At 34.8% G+C, this 18,224-nt stretch overlaps 1 protein-coding gene across 3 annotated transcripts in view; it reads right to left on the bottom strand.

The window, feature by feature from the left end:
- Positions 1–18,224, bottom strand: part of TRAPPC9 (trafficking protein particle complex subunit 9) — a 1,102,825-nt gene that overhangs the window by 898,554 nt on the left and 186,047 nt on the right. For all 3 annotated transcript variants that reach the window (XM_056820755.1, XM_056820756.1, XM_056820757.1), the window contains 2 exons: positions 13,580–13,725; positions 4,640–4,725 (listed from right to left, as the gene is read on the bottom strand). In XM_056820755.1, coding sequence (XP_056676733.1) covers positions 4,640–4,725; positions 13,580–13,725 — 232 coding nt within the window. The remainder of the gene's footprint in view (positions 1–4,639; positions 4,726–13,579; positions 13,726–18,224) is intronic.

Here is an 18,224-nt window from a genome sequence, read left to right as displayed (position 1 = left end):
AAGTGATTATTTAGTAAATAAATACATATATTAAGATTTAAGCTTTTCTCATGCAAATTCATAAAAAAACATCTTTGCAACAACTCTAGTAGTAGAAATTATGACAGAAATAGTTTGTATCTAATTTTCTTACAACATTCTTCTATTAATCTCTATATTTTGAAAGCTCTACTTTCCACATAGCTGAGAAATTACAATTATTTGGAATGACAATATCTATTAAAATCATTACTACTAAAATTTTTATGTATCAACAGTTTGATAATCCTCCTTCCCCTTTCCACTCCCAATTGTCCTTGTATTATGTATATTTTGGGGGTAAATCCCAATATAAGCACAGTCTATTTGTCCTGAGATTCCTAACACCTAGCACATTACCTTCCATATGGCAAATGCTTTATAAATGTTGAAGTGAATGAAATTTTAATTGTTGTCACCTCCTGACTTCCTTCAATAATATAATCACACACATCCGGTCTTAACCATCCTTTCCCTTGCTATCAGCTTTGGGAACTTCAATATTCATGCTGATGACCGATCTAGCAAAATGGCCTCTCTTTCCTCAAAATCATCACTGAACATCTCCTCCACTCTGCTTTAGATACACAACATCATGATCACACCTAAGATCTCATGATGTCTTCAACTGTACTACAGTCATAGCTGAAGCTCCCCCCACCATGTCTCCATGTACCTTTGTGATCTGTTTCAGAAATATATCACACATGTCTTGTTTTTGGCCAGGCAATGTGTAATCTAGCAAGAATTTGCAATAATATTACTTCTGTTCTTCCTCCGCTATCTTCACATAAACGTTCTATCATGCTCTTAGGTATGTGACTTCTGGATTTCTCCACAGCCATATACCTTCTTTCTATAAATACTTCTCTCTCTAATTTTTTTGTCTTATCTTTTCCTTTTTAATGATAACCACCTTTATTTTCCTTGCCCAAGTACAAAAAAAATCATATCCCACCAAATATCTGATATTTTTTTATGGCTGAATTTACCTTGAAACTAAATCTCTGCCTAATATACCACACTAACTTTGTACTACACTAAAAAGTTCAGTTAGATGAAAGCCTAATCAATCAATAAGCATCTATTTAATGCCTACTATCTGCCAGGTATTGCACCAATTTCTGGAGATATAAAGGCCCAACGGAAAAAGTACCTGCCCTCAAAGAGATAATTTTTGGCAGTGAAGATAACACAATCCAAAAAAATATCTCTTTATAATTATATTTTATATAACTATATTATATAGTACAGACAAAGCAATTTCATAGGACTCTATCAGGTACAGGGATCAGGAAAGGCTTCATGTCACAGGCAGCATCTGAACTGAACTGCTGAAGGAAGGTTAGGGTTTTACTAGAAAGAGGTGAGGACATTCTGCTTTCTAAGTATAGGATATATCCTGAGGAAAGCATGAGACACGGGATAGGATGTAATGTGTAAGGAATAGCAAGGGGCCTAATCGATTAGATTACAGAGTATATTAAGATGAGTTATGTGTAATAAACACTAAAATATAGTTATATGGTAAAGAGTATTAAAAGCCAATTCAGGGAATTTCTACTCATCCTAAAAACAAAGAGAGCCACAAAAATGTTTCTTTAAATCAAAAATGAGTCACATGTTCACACCAGAATATTCCTTTGGCAAGTGCAAGGCTAGTTTGGATAGGTTGGTGCAAAGAGATTCACTCAGAGACTATTACAACAGGATAGACAAAACAAATAATTTTGGTCTGAAATAGGGTGGTTATGATAAGTACAAAAAAAGAAAATAACTGAGATAAATACTGGGAAGGCAGAATAAAAAAATAATCTTGTAACAGAATGGGTATAGGGGAAGGACAGGGGGAGAGAAAGGATGACTAAAGTTGTTCATATGGGTTACTATATGAATGGTGATGCTCACAATAGTAATAAAAAGGTTAAGAAGAGGAATGAGCTTGGGGTGAAAATTTATTCTGGAAACACTGAATTTGAGATAACTCATGAGGCATCTAAATCAGATTTCTGAATTAGAATTCAGATGCTCAAGAATATGATTTAAAAAAAAAAAAAACCTTAATACATTGATATGTATGTAGGCTCCAACCCAAAAGCACTGAACTGGTTCAAATAAAAGCCAAACTTTTTTCCCCTCAAAATTTGTTTATATAACATCTGAGTGAAACCTATAATCATTGCCATTTCTCAGTCAATATCTCTGTGCTTTTTTCTCCCTTTAAAAAGATCTTGCTTAATGGGTGTGACCCAGATTCAGGAACAGCCTGTATTTGGACAGATATGAGATGTTTAAATTCCACAAATTTTATGCTTCCCAAACTCATCAAATATTTACATGTGCTAATAGCTCTAATCAAGGCAAAAATCTTAAACAAATAATTAGCTTCAACTGTAGATTTACACACAAAAACACTATTTATGACTGTGACAACAGCTCTTCCTTATGGTAACCAATACTTGAATCTTGAGTATGGAAAATTAGAAATTTTGTATTCTCAACTTTTTCAATATAAGATTCTTAGATAAATTTAGTTCAATCTTTTTCCCTTTTCTACCTTAAAGGAACACATTTATATAACATTTTAGATTTTGACAAATTGCTTTTTGCACCACAACCATGGTAGATATTAATAATATTAATCAATCAATCCATTTTATTAAGCGCCCTGTACTAAGCAGTGAGAGAGGGAGGGAGGGCAGGCGGGCGGGAGGGAGGGAGGAAGGGAGGGAGAGAGGGAGGGAGGGAGGGAGGGAGAGGAGGAGTGGGAGGGAAGGAGATTATAACTAATTTTGCAGAAGACAAAAGTGAGGATCAAAGAAGTTAAATGACTAAGCCACAATTATATAGCCAACAAAAAGCAGAGACAGTAAATGGCAAATCTGGGATATTAAATCCATTGTCCTTTCCACTTCACAAGAGTGCCATTTGTTTCTTCTAATTTGAATCTCTCTCACCTTTCAGAATTTCAAGTATCTGCTTCTAAGTTTATTAATTGGATACACTCTAGTGGAAAGTTCAATAATAAAGAAAACTTATATTATACTGATTAGGTCCTTGTGCATACTTTCTCCCCAAATTCCCTGCAAAAATTTTCTTCACAATAATTTTTTGTCTTGCTTCAATGTAAGTGCCATAAAATATTACACTAGAGAAATCTGCATGCTTGTCTAAAGGTATAAATGGTCTCATTAGGAAAAAAATACACTTTATGTATATCATATAAATGTTTAACCGTAGCTTATATCCATAAAGAATTTAATAGGTTAGCAAGAATTTTCCAAAACAATCCTATAAGGGAGACACATCTACAAAAATGTATCATCTTTCTCACTTGGGAAATGAGGAAACTGAATCTCAAAGTTCAAATTTCAGACTTATCCAAATTCACATGGCTTGTAAGCCACAGAACTAGAAGGAACTTTAGAGATTCTCATTCCAAACCTTATTTTACAGATGGGAAAATAAGGCTCTTGGAGAGGAAATGACTTGGCCAAGGCCAAATATACAGAAAAGGAAGGAGCTCAGTGAGGGCTCAAACATATGCCTTCTATCTCCAAACCCTCCATTTATTCTGAAATCATTACTACAGTTATGAATAAGTTGCCTACTATCAATTTGTTGTTTCATGAAAAAAAAATCCTCAATTAATTTTAGTATTAGGTGAGAAACTGATTTTCTTTCACAGTGTTTTTGTTAAGTGAAGGGGGTAGAGAAAAATAGCAAACCTGATAATCCTATGACTTTACTACAGGCAGTGATTACTTTTATAAACTAAGTCAGGATTCTGGCAACTCCTTAATAAGAACATGAATGATATACAAGCCCCTCACTGAAACCTCCCCTTATGCTCCCAGACTCTTCTGAACTTATCTTCTGTCTCTGTCACTATACTCTCAAAGTGTATATTGTATGTAAATTATTTTTTCCCATATCTTGGCTCCTTGAGGCCAGAGCCCATATTTTATATTGTCCCTTGTCCATAGTCAGTGCTCACTAAATTGAATAAATATTCCATTGCAATCTAACTTTTTCCTTTTGATGCACAAGTATTAGCCGCTACTCTCAAGGAACTGTGCTAGGCACTATCTATAGGTTATAAAAGTGAACTGCAAAATGGTATCAAAACTCAGAATATGAAGAAAGAGAGGCAAAGAATTAACTTCTTCAGAGTCAATCTGCCATATTTAACAAGCTCAAGACTCTCAGGACAATGTACATAATGAAAATAGAACACTTTATGGAAATACAAAAACCAAAAACTACAAAGTTCATAAATAAAGAGAACAATATTAATGCAACAACAATGATACTTTAACACAAAGTTATCTTGTCCACCTAAAATTTTAATAGGAAATTCATTCCAATGATATATGAAATAATATTTGTAAATTGAATAGCACAGTATCTGGAAAATAGTAGGTACTATATAAATGCTTATTCTCTTCACTTTTGCTCTTCCCCATTTAAAAAAAAAAGCAAGTGGTATGAAGTGGGAAATTGCAGTTTCACATTCATATCATATTTTTGTATTCTGATGTATACATGGAAATCTTCATTTAATTTTTAAGTTCAATAATTTTAAATCCATAGAGGATGATGAATGAGTCAAGATTCATACCATATTTTCCACACGGAGTTCAAAGGGCATTGGATTATACACCATCAGCTGGACTTCACAAACATCTCCCTGAACCCACTGGAAATCTATAGAAAACATAACAAAAATGGACATTAATTTTTATATCTTTCTATATAGGACTTTGCTTTAGCAACTGATTTTTATGAATTACATAGTCAATTATAATCACCATTAGATCAAGAATTCAAAACTAATTTTTTACTAGTTCTCCACAACAGAGCAAAATATGATATAGTACCAAGTTACGCCCTCCATTACAGTATTCCATAAGTAATAATAAGTGAGGTCTGGCTTATTTATCTACATTAGAGATACATAGAAAATAGGATCAATACACTGGGTATTTAAATAACAATAACAATATGCCAGTCAACAATGCAATGGGCACTACCCAGGATGAATAATCCTACACAACAGCAGGGTCAACAATCTAAACATATTTGCCTAAAAGTTCAAGAATGAAGATTCTGGAATGGCTTCTTAAGCCACCTCAATCAATCCTCAAGTGAGATACAAAAGTTGCAGGCCTCAACTACCCTTAACCTGAAAGAGTCACAGAATAATAGAATGAAAGAATGTTAGAGTTGGAATAAAAATAGGGATCATGTAACCCAACCTCCTGGTTTATTTTTGGCTCCTTTCAACAATTTTTATTGATGTTTTCTGCTTTTACATTAATTCATTTCCAAATATATCCTTCTCTTTCTTCACTACCTAGCAAGTCTTCCTCTTTAACAAAGATTTTAAAAGAGAAAAACATCAATTCAGAAAAATGAACATCCCCTATGTCTCAGAGTATGCGTAATTTTCCATACCCATAGTTCCCCTTACTCTGAAACAAAAGGAGGTATAGTTTCTTAACTATCTCCTAGGATCAAGCTTAGTCATTGTAATGACAGGTCGTCCAGTTTTATTTTATTCTTTTTTTTAATATTCCACCTCTCCATTTTATAAAGAAAACAAAGCCCTAAAATATTAAGTAGAAATGGAACTAGGACCCACAAAAGAGAAAAGAAGTTCAGAAATGGATATAGAGAAGCAGGTCACTATTGACGAAGGCTACATTAATGTTAATATATACATTTTAAGTGTCCATAATATTTATAATTTCATATACAATCCTTTTCTATGTAATTTGCATGTGGAAATGTTCACATTTATTTTTTGTCATTTTCATAAATTTAAAAAATTGAGGAAGATATAGAAAATCAAATGGACAACTACTTATCCTGCCATACTACCTACTTCCCAGTGCTGTTGTGAAACTTAAAGCAGGCTATATTATTCTCCTGATAAAGTCCTACTTTCACCTCTCTCATTCTCTACTCTCAAGTTGCCAACTGCCAACTGAAACTAGATGTCACAGAGATAGCTAAAACTCAACATGTCCAAAATTGAATTCATTATCTGTCTTCCCCTATCAAAATTCTTCCCAACTTCAACTTCTCTGACTCTGCAGAGGATACCATGATCCTTCCAGTTAGCCAGGCTCAAAAGCTAGATATCATCCCTTGTGTTTCTCTGTCTGTGTGTGTGTGTGTGTGTGTCTCATCTAATAAGCTGTCATTTCTGTCTTTGTAACATCTCTCTAAATATCACCTTCTCTTCACTGTCAATACCCTGTTATTGGCCCTCGTCATCTCACAATTGCACAACTGTAATAGCCTGCTAGTTGATCTTGATGCCTCAAGTCTCTCTCCACTCCAATCCATCCTCCATTCAGCTATCTAACTGATCTTCCAAAAGCATAGGTCCCAATAACACATGTAAAACCCAAAGGATTTTTGCACTGACTAGGGGAGAGAGGGTAGGAAGAGAGGGGGGAAAGAATATGAATCATGTAACCATGGAAAAATTCTCTTAATCAATTAAATAAAATGTTAAAAAAAATCTAAGCAAAAAAAAGTAAAAAAAAAAAGCACAGGTCCCACAGTATGTCACTCTTCCTTGGCCCTCCATTCAATCAAACTCAATAGTTTTCTATTGTCTCCAAGATCAAATATATCTGCTGGTTTTTAAAGCCTTTGTAGATCCTTCCTCCCTTTGCAGTATTCTTATACTTGACATTCATCTACAACCCATCCATGTGTTCTGAAACCCAGTGACACTGTCCCTTGGCTAGACACTCCTCTTCCCAACTCCAGGAATTTTTATTCATGAATAATGGAACTCTCTACCTCCTCATCTATGCCTTACATCTTTCTGGCTTCCTTAAAGTCTCAGCTAAAGTTTTACTTCTTGCAAAAAGCCTTTAGAGATCTACCTTAATTTTAGTGCCTTTTCTATGCTGATTATCTCCAATTTTTATGTTTAAATATTTTTTATACATAGTTCTTTGCATGCTGTCTCTTACATTTGATTGTTACCTCCTAAACACCAAAGGCTGTTTTTGTTTTTTGGGATTTTTTTGCTTCCTTTGTATCCCCAATACTTAGCACAGTGCCTGGCACTTAGTAGACGCTTAATAAATGCTTACTAATTTACTAACAGATTCCGATCCTCTTGGTACCACAGAGATAAATGGGTTCTTAAAGACTATTAAAAAGGAGTATAAATTCTAAAAATTACTTCCAGGCTAGAAAGAGTTCAAAAATGGACCTGGAGAAGATAAGTGCTATCCAAAGACTAATCTAGCTAAATTTAGAAACACTCAGAAACTTTGGTTACTGTTGAGTGTATTTTTTGGTTCTAGCAAATTTCTAAGACTAAGACTAAGACTAAGGCAAAATATACAATTTCATCATACAGACAAAATTACAGGACCTTGAAATCCTGCCATATTACTAGTCTTGTACAATCGACTTCACAGGGATGATATCAAGAAAGCACTTTGTAAATCATTACAAGGCGACAAAAATGTGAGCTATTATTGGAGACATCTTTGGTACAGTACAAAAAGCATTAAACTTGCTGTCAAAAGACTGGAGAATTAATCTTGAGGGGGGAAAAACCCTTAGACTACATGCCTTGCCCATACTAGCTGTGAATGGCACATTATAAACCATAAAGTACCACATACATGACAAATGATCAATACCTTTTTAATCTTTATTCTGGACTTGTAAATATCACTGATGTTGAGAGTTCCACATGAGTCTTAAAAAATTCATCAGTGAGGAAATTTATTTCTAACATTGTATGCTTTTTAATCTTTCTTATTTTTTTAATTTAAACCCTTACCTTCCATCTTGGAGTCAATACTATGTATTGGCTCCAAGGCAGAAGAGTGGTAAGAGCTAGCCATTGGGGGTCAAGTGACTTGCCCAGGGTCACACAGCAGGGAAGTGTCTGAGGCCGGATTTGAACCTAGCACCTCCTGTCTCTAGGGCTGGCTCTCAATCCACTGAGCCAACCAGCTGCTCCCTGCTTTTTTATTTCTAAGTAATTATTATTTCAAATTGAGGCTTGGTCTACTCCAATCCTTTTTCCTCAATCCTTTGTCTTGACATTCTCTTACATTACCTGCGCCAGAGTATCTTCTAAATTGGGGTAAAGGAAATTGAAATTGTGAGCTCCATCCTGCCTAGTAAACAAAAACTAGTTTAAGGCAAGTATGTCTTTGGGCAGCAAGACAGCACCAGAAATTGAAAAAAATTAGATAATGTCACTCTTATCTCGGCATAACCTGATTTCTTCACCTAGACCAATGATAGCAAACCTTTTAGAAGGACAGATGACATGAGAAATTTCCTCAGGCATGTATGGAGAAGGGGAAGGGAGCAGCCCAGCCCACTGTCCCTCTAGTTTTCTAGTAACAACCTCTAGTGAACTCTATGCTAGGGAACAGTGCATGTGCCCACAGGGAGGGCTCTGAGTGCCCCCTCTGGTAAGCATGCCATAGGTTCACACCATAGACCTAGATGACAGAAACCTTGGAATGGGTATGTGATTTTTCAATCATAATCAAAAAATTGGGAGGGGCTATAAAAAAAAGTAGTTCTCCTCATTAGGTATTTACCAATTCGAAGTGTCTAGGATAGGGCTAAATAATGAGCTTCCAAAATTGCATTTAATTAGTCAAAATGCTAATTGTCTTTAATCATGAAGAGCGATTACTGACCAATTAATGTATTGGTTATTGCTAGCCTGATCAATAAATTGTTTTTCTCCCCTAGAAGCCAGTCTCTCAGGATTTTTAATCATCATATCAGGGTAGTGAGATCACTAAACCCAAATCATGCAAAGGCCAGACTTAAACTTAGGTCCTCCTGACTCTGATGCTAATTCTCCACCTACTATCCATACCACCATCTATCATATTTGTTATTAATACTAATAGGTTTGGAAAAACTTGAATAACTATGAACTAGCAAAGCCAACTTTTTCTTTTAGTTTTATGCTATTTTAGACTTGACAAATACCAACAAACCCAAAGATTTCTCTTAAAAAAAAAAGTGAGAACAAAGAGCATTGCATATGATACCACAAATGTCATTATGTAGTGTTTATTTTTTTGTGTTTGGGTTTTTTAAAGAACATACTTAATTCAGCATGTTAGCTCCAAAAGTTATTTTGCCTGTCTCCCTGTAAAATTCCTTCTGTTTACTTCTGGAGGTTTTTAAAAATGATTCATTGATGTGCTTTCTTTTTTCCATATTGAACCCCTGTTGTTCATGCTTAAAAAATTGAGTATCCTTCCTTGTAATAAGTTAACGTAGTCATGCAAAACAAATTCATCTATTGGTCATGTCTGAAAATATGTCTCATTCTGAATCCCTAGTTTATCATCATCTCTCTGCCAAGAAATAAGAAACATTCCATTTTTGGTTTTCTGGAATCATGGTTGGTCACTTAAGGATGAGAATTCTTAAGTAATTTGAACTCTTAAAAGTCTCTATGGATTAGACCAAATCACCTGTTTTTTTCACAACATATATGGAAAGTCTCTTCTGTAATAATCTGCATTTACATTTTTCCACAAATCATGTTTACTTGAGTCAAAAGCCAAGAGATGAAACTTGAGAATGTTTTCAAATGTCAACAAGGAAGGAATTCCTGAAAACTTTTATGGATTACTGTTCACTAATATTTAACTTTCCAAAGTAAAAATGCTGTACATTCTAATGTTGGGCATAGTAAAAATAAGGACCATGTGTCAAATTTATATCTTTTGACATGTTTTAGAAAAAATGCTACATCATGAATGGAATTTGTTTCATAACATTAATAGCATTAAAGTATTCAATTAATATAAAAAGCCAACTTCTCTCAGACATTAAGACAGACAGAAAAGGAGGCTAAATCAATGGCCTCCAGACTTAAGAATAACCTTAAAACATTTTACTCAAATCATAGTGAACAAAATTTCACACAAAATAAAAATGCCATGCATTAGCAATGAAGAATTGGCAAGCCTTTGTATTTAAAAGAAATGCATCCCAAAATTTAAATCAGGGTAGCAAGTGACTAAGTACAGCTCCCATGACTATGGGGCATACAGGTAGCCCTGGATTAGGTCAATAAATCAATACATTTATTAAATGCTTAATAAGTCTAGGCACTAGGACAAAAGTGAGACAGTCTCTGCCTTTAAATACGTTAAATTTTCATGGGGAATAAAAATCTATTTATAGATAAGCAAATACAGAATGTATGCAAAATTAATACACAGTATTCAGAGAAGGTGACCAAGGAAATCAGGAAAAGTTTCAGAAGCAGGGGAAGCTGGAATTAATCTCGAAGTGGCAGAAGTGTAGAGGGAGAGCATCTATAAGTAAGGGAACAAAGACAAAAGAAAAAAAGTCAGGGAACAGAAAACACATGAGTTTGGTTGAAGTATAGAAACTGAGAAGGACACATGTAATCAATTTTGAAAGAGAGGGTAGAAGTAGCCTGATTTAAATAAGTGAGAAATCTACAACTTAAAATGATGGCAGTAGGGAGCTAATAAAGCTCCTTGAGCAAACAATCCAGAGAGAAAGACTTGTATTTTAGGATTATCAACTTGTAAACTATTTAAGAGATGGAATCAAGAGAATAGAAATTAGATACAAGGACACCAATTAGAAAGAAAGCTCCTACAAGCCTTGAGGCAAGAAGGGATGAAAGCCTGGAATAGGGTAGATCTAGTGAGTAGAAAAAGGGCAAAAGTGTAATATATTGAAGAAGGGTAACTAACAAGATTTGGTAAATGATTGGATTGGATATAGAGGAGGGCAGTACCCTCCACTGAATCAGGGAAGATAGGGGGAGGGATAAATTTAGAAAGAAAGATCAATTGTTGTGGACAGATTGAATTTCAGATGCTTGTGGGACATCCAAATGGTAATGTAAAGAAGTCAGTTAAAAGAGGGTTAGGAAGCAACAAGACAAAAGACTAAGGGATCTAGAAAAATATCTGATCTGTCCATTATTCTATCACAAAATTTATCACTTAGATTCTATTCAGCAAATTATTATTTTATGTCTCATAAATAAAAAGTGTTGTTCAAGGCACAGTGGAAAACAAAAATATAAATAAGACATCCCTGTCCTCATGGAATCTACTATCTTGTCCAATATTATGAATCATAAAAGTAGTTCTGTTTATAACAAATCTCGCATTTTTATCCTTTTATTCCCTCCAGAAAGGAGCCTAAAGAGATTATCTAATCCATGATTTCTTAACCTTTTCTGAGGCAGAAACCACTTTCTCAGTCTGGTAAATTTTATTGACTCTTCAGAATCATGTTTTTAAATACATAAAATAAAACATATAGGTATCACAAAGAAAATAAATTATGTTGAAATATAGTTATCAAAATATTAATATATAACATTTGTTAAATTTTTAAATAGTTATTTAATATTTTAAAATAAGGTTAGAAACCCCAGGCTAAGAAACCATGATCTAATCCACCAAACTCCCTAAAATATGAACTCCTTTTATAATGTCACATAGGAAAGAAATGAGATTTCTCCCAAAGGACAGAATTAGGAACATGCTAAGTGAAAGCTGAAGAGAGGCAAGTTTCAGCAATCATAATGAAAGTCTTCCTAGAAACTATAGCTGTTCAAAATAAGAATGGGCATCCAAAGGAGACAATGATTTTCCTATCACTAAAAGTCTTCAGAAATGTTTGTCTACCCAACAAAGACAGTTTATAAGCGATGCCTTTTCAGGTATGACATATCTCGATTGCCCTCTGAGGTTTCTTCAATCTTTGAGACTTTCTGATTCAGGATTCATCCTCAACTTGAAAACATTTTAATAGCAGGAAACTCCTAACCTACTGAGTCAAGTCCAAATCAAAGAAGTTCAACATTTATTAAATATTGGCCTACAATATAACAAATAGTAAAAAAAAGCTTGAGATTTTGTCCTTCTCAAGAAGACAACCCATGTACTAGCTCAATTCATTCTGCCCTTAGCCCAGATCATTAGGGAGTCCCTTTTAATATGCAATAAAAATTACCCTTTGTATAATTTCCACCTATTGGGCCCAGTTCTATTTTTATAAGAACAAGCTGAAAAGAAAAGAAGTGGTTGGAATGTGTTGGGGTTAGAGAAACACATATAAGTTTAGCTAGAAAAGATCAGTTCACACTAATAAATTCATAGTGGATCAAATACAAAGAAAACTGCCTACCGGTTGTTGTGTTTAGAGTAACTGGAAAGCACTGCACTGTATCTGTTTCCCAGGCAATCATACCAATTAAGCAAGCAAACCATTTATCAGGGGGCTGATTAGGTTCATTCTACTAAAAATGATATAGTTATTATATTAAATGCTCAGAATAAGTTTCTTTGAAATGATTTTATATTTAGTAACATCAGGAAAACAAGCTGGGATTTAAATGAGCAATCATGCACATTTGCATCATCTTTACATTGATTTCAATTTATATCTCAGAATAAGTTTTTACAGCAAAAGCTCTGTGTGTTTGGATCTGGTGTCAGAGCTCAGACTTCTGACTGTCACAAGTCTAACACAAGAAAGAGAGAAAAGGGTAGGTCTCAAAAGGTACTGTCCAAGATACAACTACTGCTGATTTATAACACCGAGTCCTCATTGCCCAGCCCACCTCAATGTACAATATCCTGAACACTGTCATAAGCTTATGGAACAGACCTCTACAAAAGGCTATAACCAGAGACATACAACAAAGAAAAACAAACACAGAGACCCATGGTAAACAACCCAGGTCCACAGACTCCAGAGTGTCACATAGCTGTGTCATATCTAGGTGTTAATTGCTCTCTGATTCTTCTTTCTATCAATGATATCAGCTCCCAAGTTGGGGAAACACCAGTGAAGGTAAAAATATAAATAGGCAGCTTAAAAAAAAATAAAATCTTAAAAAAAAAAGAAATCTAAACTATCAATAGCTATATGAAAAAAAAAGGTCCCAAACACTGAACACAAATTAAAGCCACTCTGATTTTCACCTTAAACCTAGTAAATTGGTGGATATTCTCAAAAAAATCATTATGGAGGGGCTGTAAGAAAACAGGAATATTAATATTCTGTTGGTGGAGCATGAATCAGTGTACTCATCATGAAAGCAATTTAGATTTAATCCTAAACAGCACTGAATCATACATCACTTTTGACTCCTTCAAAATTACTAAATTTTACAAACCAAAGAGAGATCAAAGAGTTAACATACAATATGTATTTATAGTGTCTTGTTTTTTGTTTTTGAAGTTCCAAGGAACTAGAAACTAAAGAGGTGTACATTACTGAGGAATAGCTAGTTGAGTACGATAGGTGAATGTAATCTAATATTATTGCAACATAAAAAATTATGAAAGTGATAGTTTCAGGCTTGTGCTGAACCAGAAACCTGATATATGTATGAACTGATAAAAAATGAAGTCTACAAAGGGAATGCATTTACAGTATTAAATTCAAATGCCACTCATTCAAAACAAAGGGGAAAAAAGAGTAAAGTAAATACAAATCCCAAAACATCGTTCACAGAGCTAAAAATACTCACCTATTTTCTTGCTTCGCTCTTCTCCACGGTTATGTGCAATAATTGGAGAGTAAATGAAGGGGCTCTTGGTTGACATGCTTTGCCCTAGTAAGCTTTTCATTTTCTGTGGCTGAAGGCTGGCTGGAAGGTTCAAGAGTTTCACACGCCTATTGATTCAAATGGAACAAAAATAAAAAGTACTTAGTTGTTTTTCCTTTCATTTCCAGGTTAAACATTAAGAATTACACTTTTACCAAAATAAAATCATTATCATTTTTTAGCAAAGCAGTGGATAATAATGATGATAATCACTCACATTTGTATCTACCACAAAATGCTTTCACTATTCCTGTTGAAGGTATCACCCACCATCCTTCTAGTTACCCAGCTTCAAAACTCTGCAGAAATCCTCAAATCTTTACTCTGGCTCCACATATTCAATCAGTTTCCAAGGCTTGGTATTTCTTCTCTCGGTCTCTTGTAGATGCTAACTTCCCTCCATTCACACAACTATTTCCCTAGTTCAGTCCCTCATCAGCTCTCACCGGCCATTGTAAGAGACTCTTAATTTGTCTGTTTCCAGTCTTTATTTCTCCAATAGATCCTACCTATAGTTTCCATATAAATATTCCTAAAGCACAGGTCAACCCATGCTCTCTTGCTTAAAAAGCTTCATTGGACAATGCTAGTAGAGTCCCAATCCAGTCTCAGAAACTTAACTTTTGTGATCCCAGGCAGTTATTTAACTATTGCCTGCCTCAGTTCACTAAACAGTAAAATGAAAATAATAATAGCACCTACCTCCAGGGTTATGAAAATTAAATGAGATAATATTTGTAAAGCACTTAATAAAGTATTTGGCATGGAGTAGAAACTTTAAAAATGCCTATTTCCTTCTTTCATTTTTTTCTTCCTTTCTTCCTCTAAGATAGAAAGGAAACTCATCTATTTGGAATATAAAGCAGCTTCTAGCCTAACTTTGCAGGCTTACTGCATATCACTACTCTTTGCATACATTATATTGCAAATCCTAAGACTACAAAGCCTGACCATGTCACACCCCACATGAAAAAGGACTACATGCTACTCTACTTATACAAAAACATTTTATCCCCTGCCTCTATGTTTTTGCATATTCTACCTCTTATCCCCATACCTTTGCACATGTTGTACACACCCTTCTAATGTCCCCATCTGTCATATCATATATGAAAGCTTGACTGTCTTTCCTTCTGCCCACCCCCCCAACTGTTTGTGCCTCCCTACCTCTAGAATTATCCTGTATTTGCATATTTTTTCTCTAAACTATGTACTTATTGCTTCCTTGATAGGCTACAAACTCCTTGGAGTCAAGGGGTATCCATTATTTTGTCTTTGCACCCCAGGACCTAAAAAAAAAATCACATAACAGCAAAAGCATACAATAGGTGCTAAAAAAGATTTATTATTGACTACAAATAGATCGATTTTTTAAAACAGAAAAGCAATTACACCATGGATTATCATGGTGTCCTTTATATGTAAACATATTATTTTAGAATCACCAAACAACAGAGCGTGTACATTCTGAACTGCTTTTTTCAGTAGTGGTATGTGAGCAGCCAAATGGTACAGTAGATAAGAGCACAGGGTCTGAAGTAAGACTTATCTTCCTGAGTTCAAATTTGGCTTCTGATACTTACTAATTGTGTGACCACGGGCAACTCACTCAAGCCTATTTACCTCAGTTCCATATCTGCAAAATGAGCTGGAGAAGAAAATGGCTCTGCCAAGAAATCCCCAAATGGAGTCAAAAAGAGTCAGATACAACTGAAACAACATGGCAACAGCAACAACAAAATTATCACATATTCTCAGGGCTAACAACCTGGAATTTTTTCTTAAACTCTTACCTCCATCTTAGAACCAATACTATGTATTGGTTCCAAGGCAGAAGAGTTGTAAGGGCTAGGCAGTGTAAGGATGGGTGCATAGGAGGATTTTTGGAATCCTGACCTTAGGACTGAGGAAGAGAAAGCATCATTTGGAGAGCAAAGGACTCTGGGAAGGAAAGTGACCTGAGGAAAATCTGGACAGAATTCTGGGGGCTTCTGAGCTGGGTCCTGGAGCTGACAGGACCTGTTCTGAGGCTGAGAATTTCACTTAAAGCCACCTGAGAGTATACGGTTTCTACATTCAAGCTTCCTAGAAATCTTTCTTCAATCTGATTCCTCCAACCACTTCTTAACTGAAAAGATACCTTAAACCCCAAAAGGGAGCTGTGGACTCTTGGGGGATAGAGCCCAGCTCCCTTGCCCTTCCAATCTCCTAGCACTTATCTCTTTGTAGTTTCTTAGGCCAGATAGCTACATAAAATCATAGTGGAGTTATTTAATTGGGAAATGGGACAGAAAAGCCTGGGGTCGTGAAATCCTCGCTCCCCAGATGAGAGACCATGTAGAATGTAACCAATCCCCACCTTCCTTCACCCAGTTTACCTAAGAACCCTCATTAAAACCTTTATAAAGCAGTTGGATTTTCCTAAGCTTCTTGATATATTTTTGAAAGAGTACATGATTCAAGAACACTAGAGAGTCATCTGAGCTAACCCCCTCTGAGGCAAAGCCCCTGCTGGGGTTTGCCTCTAGATCCTCTCTGTGGGAAAAAATGAGGACATTTTTAGGTTTAGTTGGTTGGGGAAATCTTGATTCCCCACCAGCCATTTCCTCAGGGAACCCAGTGCTGCAACTGACCAACTGCCTCCCTCAGGGAAGAGAGAAGAAGATAGAAGCTAGCTCCAGTCAAGCTTTGGCTCTCTCTCTCTCATATACTGATCCTGCTCCAGAAACTCTCTCTAAACTCCACTGAGTTTACAATCAGTGGGGAGAACCTTTATTTTCACTTCAGGAACCTCCATTTTTACAACAATGAGGGTTAAATGACTTATCCAGGGACACACAGCTAGAAAGTGTCTGAGGCCAAATTTGAACCTAAGACCTCCCATCTCTAGGCCTGGCTCTCAATCCACTAAAGACACCCAGCTGCTCCCAAACTGGATTTCTTTAAGATGAATGTTGAGAATCAAACCACAGAGTGAATAATTAAAGGGTAAAGTGAAGCTAAATAAACCAAAAAAGGAATCCAGTTCATGACTTCATATGAATATGTAATATAACTAAGAATCATGAACAGCTAAATATATAATAATATATAATATATATTATAATATAATATATAATAATAAAAATAAATATAGAGTCTTAAGACTCTATATTTGAGAGACATGAATATATATATATATATTATATGGAAACATGAGAATGAGGTAGCCACAATCAAAATTATTTCATTATTTGATTTTATCTTCAGACCACAAATCAAAGACTTAGAGGAAAAAAGATTTAAAGGGGACATGATTGATAGGATGGTAAATGAGAATTATCAATACTTGGACATGAGAGAGAAACTAAAACCAAGTATAAGGACTCAGATTTCAACTCTAAAAACAACCAGAGATCTCTGACAAAGAAACAAATGACTACTTTGTGAGCAGTGAATCTCTCACTAAACATGTTCAAGAAGTAAAAGGGATCCATGTGTCATGAAGAGCTTAGGATGACCCTAGGAGATCATCCCAAATTAAAGGTACTATGATTCTATGAAGAAATAAAGTCACATGGCAGAATGATGAATAATAAATTGACATATTGGCTTTAGATAACTTCCTCCCCTATGATATTCTTTATATATACTAGATTATAAACTACTTTAAAACAGAAAATTGTTTCATTTAACATTGATATCCTTTATAACCACAAAGGCTGAGCACAATGCACTGTGCTTAGAAAAGAATTAAGAAACATTGATGATATTATATGATGAATATATATATAAGAAACATTGATGATGTTATATGATGAATATATATGATGAATGATGATATATATTAGATGAATAATACAGTGATTCAGACATACCATATTAAAGAATTCAGATATACAAGAAGCACTTAAAGGAACAGCCCAGATGACTGTAAGTATGATCAAGATTACAAACAACATAGTAAATGGGCATGAGCGCCTACTTCTATTTGATCACTTCCATAAAATATCATTTCATTATATTTGAAGTATTATAAATGAAGACTAAATCTTTGCTGAAATTGCCAGTAAAAAATCTAACATGTTAGAAATGTGAATCAATGCCAATGTAGAACAAATAAGACGACATTTGGCATATACTTATGCTAGTGGTAGCACACAGTTTGAAGAATAATGTTTTCAAAGATAGTTATTTTTAGAAGTTCAATATGGAAACTGTTGGCATTTTTAAAGAGCTTAAAAATAGAATCAAGTAATGTTCCCCTAAATGTTATGTTTAATTGGAATCAAAAAAAGATTAGAACACTAATTAGTGAAGTCACGTAAATCAGAAAGCAAATTTATTGAGAGGAATGACTCAAACAAAATACTTTTGCTTATTTAATTCTTAATTGTTGATCGAAATGTTTCATACATGAAATTAATCAATATAGTTGATTCTCCAGTAAACTACATCACTTGAAAGTCCATAATCTCCATACCATCTCTCTTTGATTCCTTTGTTGAGACTTTCACTTTCAATACCTTTTCTTCACATCTCCATCCAAATGAAATCCTAACCATATTTCAAGTCACAGTTCAAATGC

Source organism: Monodelphis domestica, chromosome 3, assembly GCF_027887165.1.
Source record: "Monodelphis domestica isolate mMonDom1 chromosome 3, mMonDom1.pri, whole genome shotgun sequence".
In the NCBI taxonomy this organism is placed as follows: domain Eukaryota; kingdom Metazoa; phylum Chordata; class Mammalia; order Didelphimorphia; family Didelphidae; genus Monodelphis; species Monodelphis domestica.
Note: the sequence above shows the minus strand (reverse complement) of the source record. Positions and strands in the feature narration are given on the sequence as shown.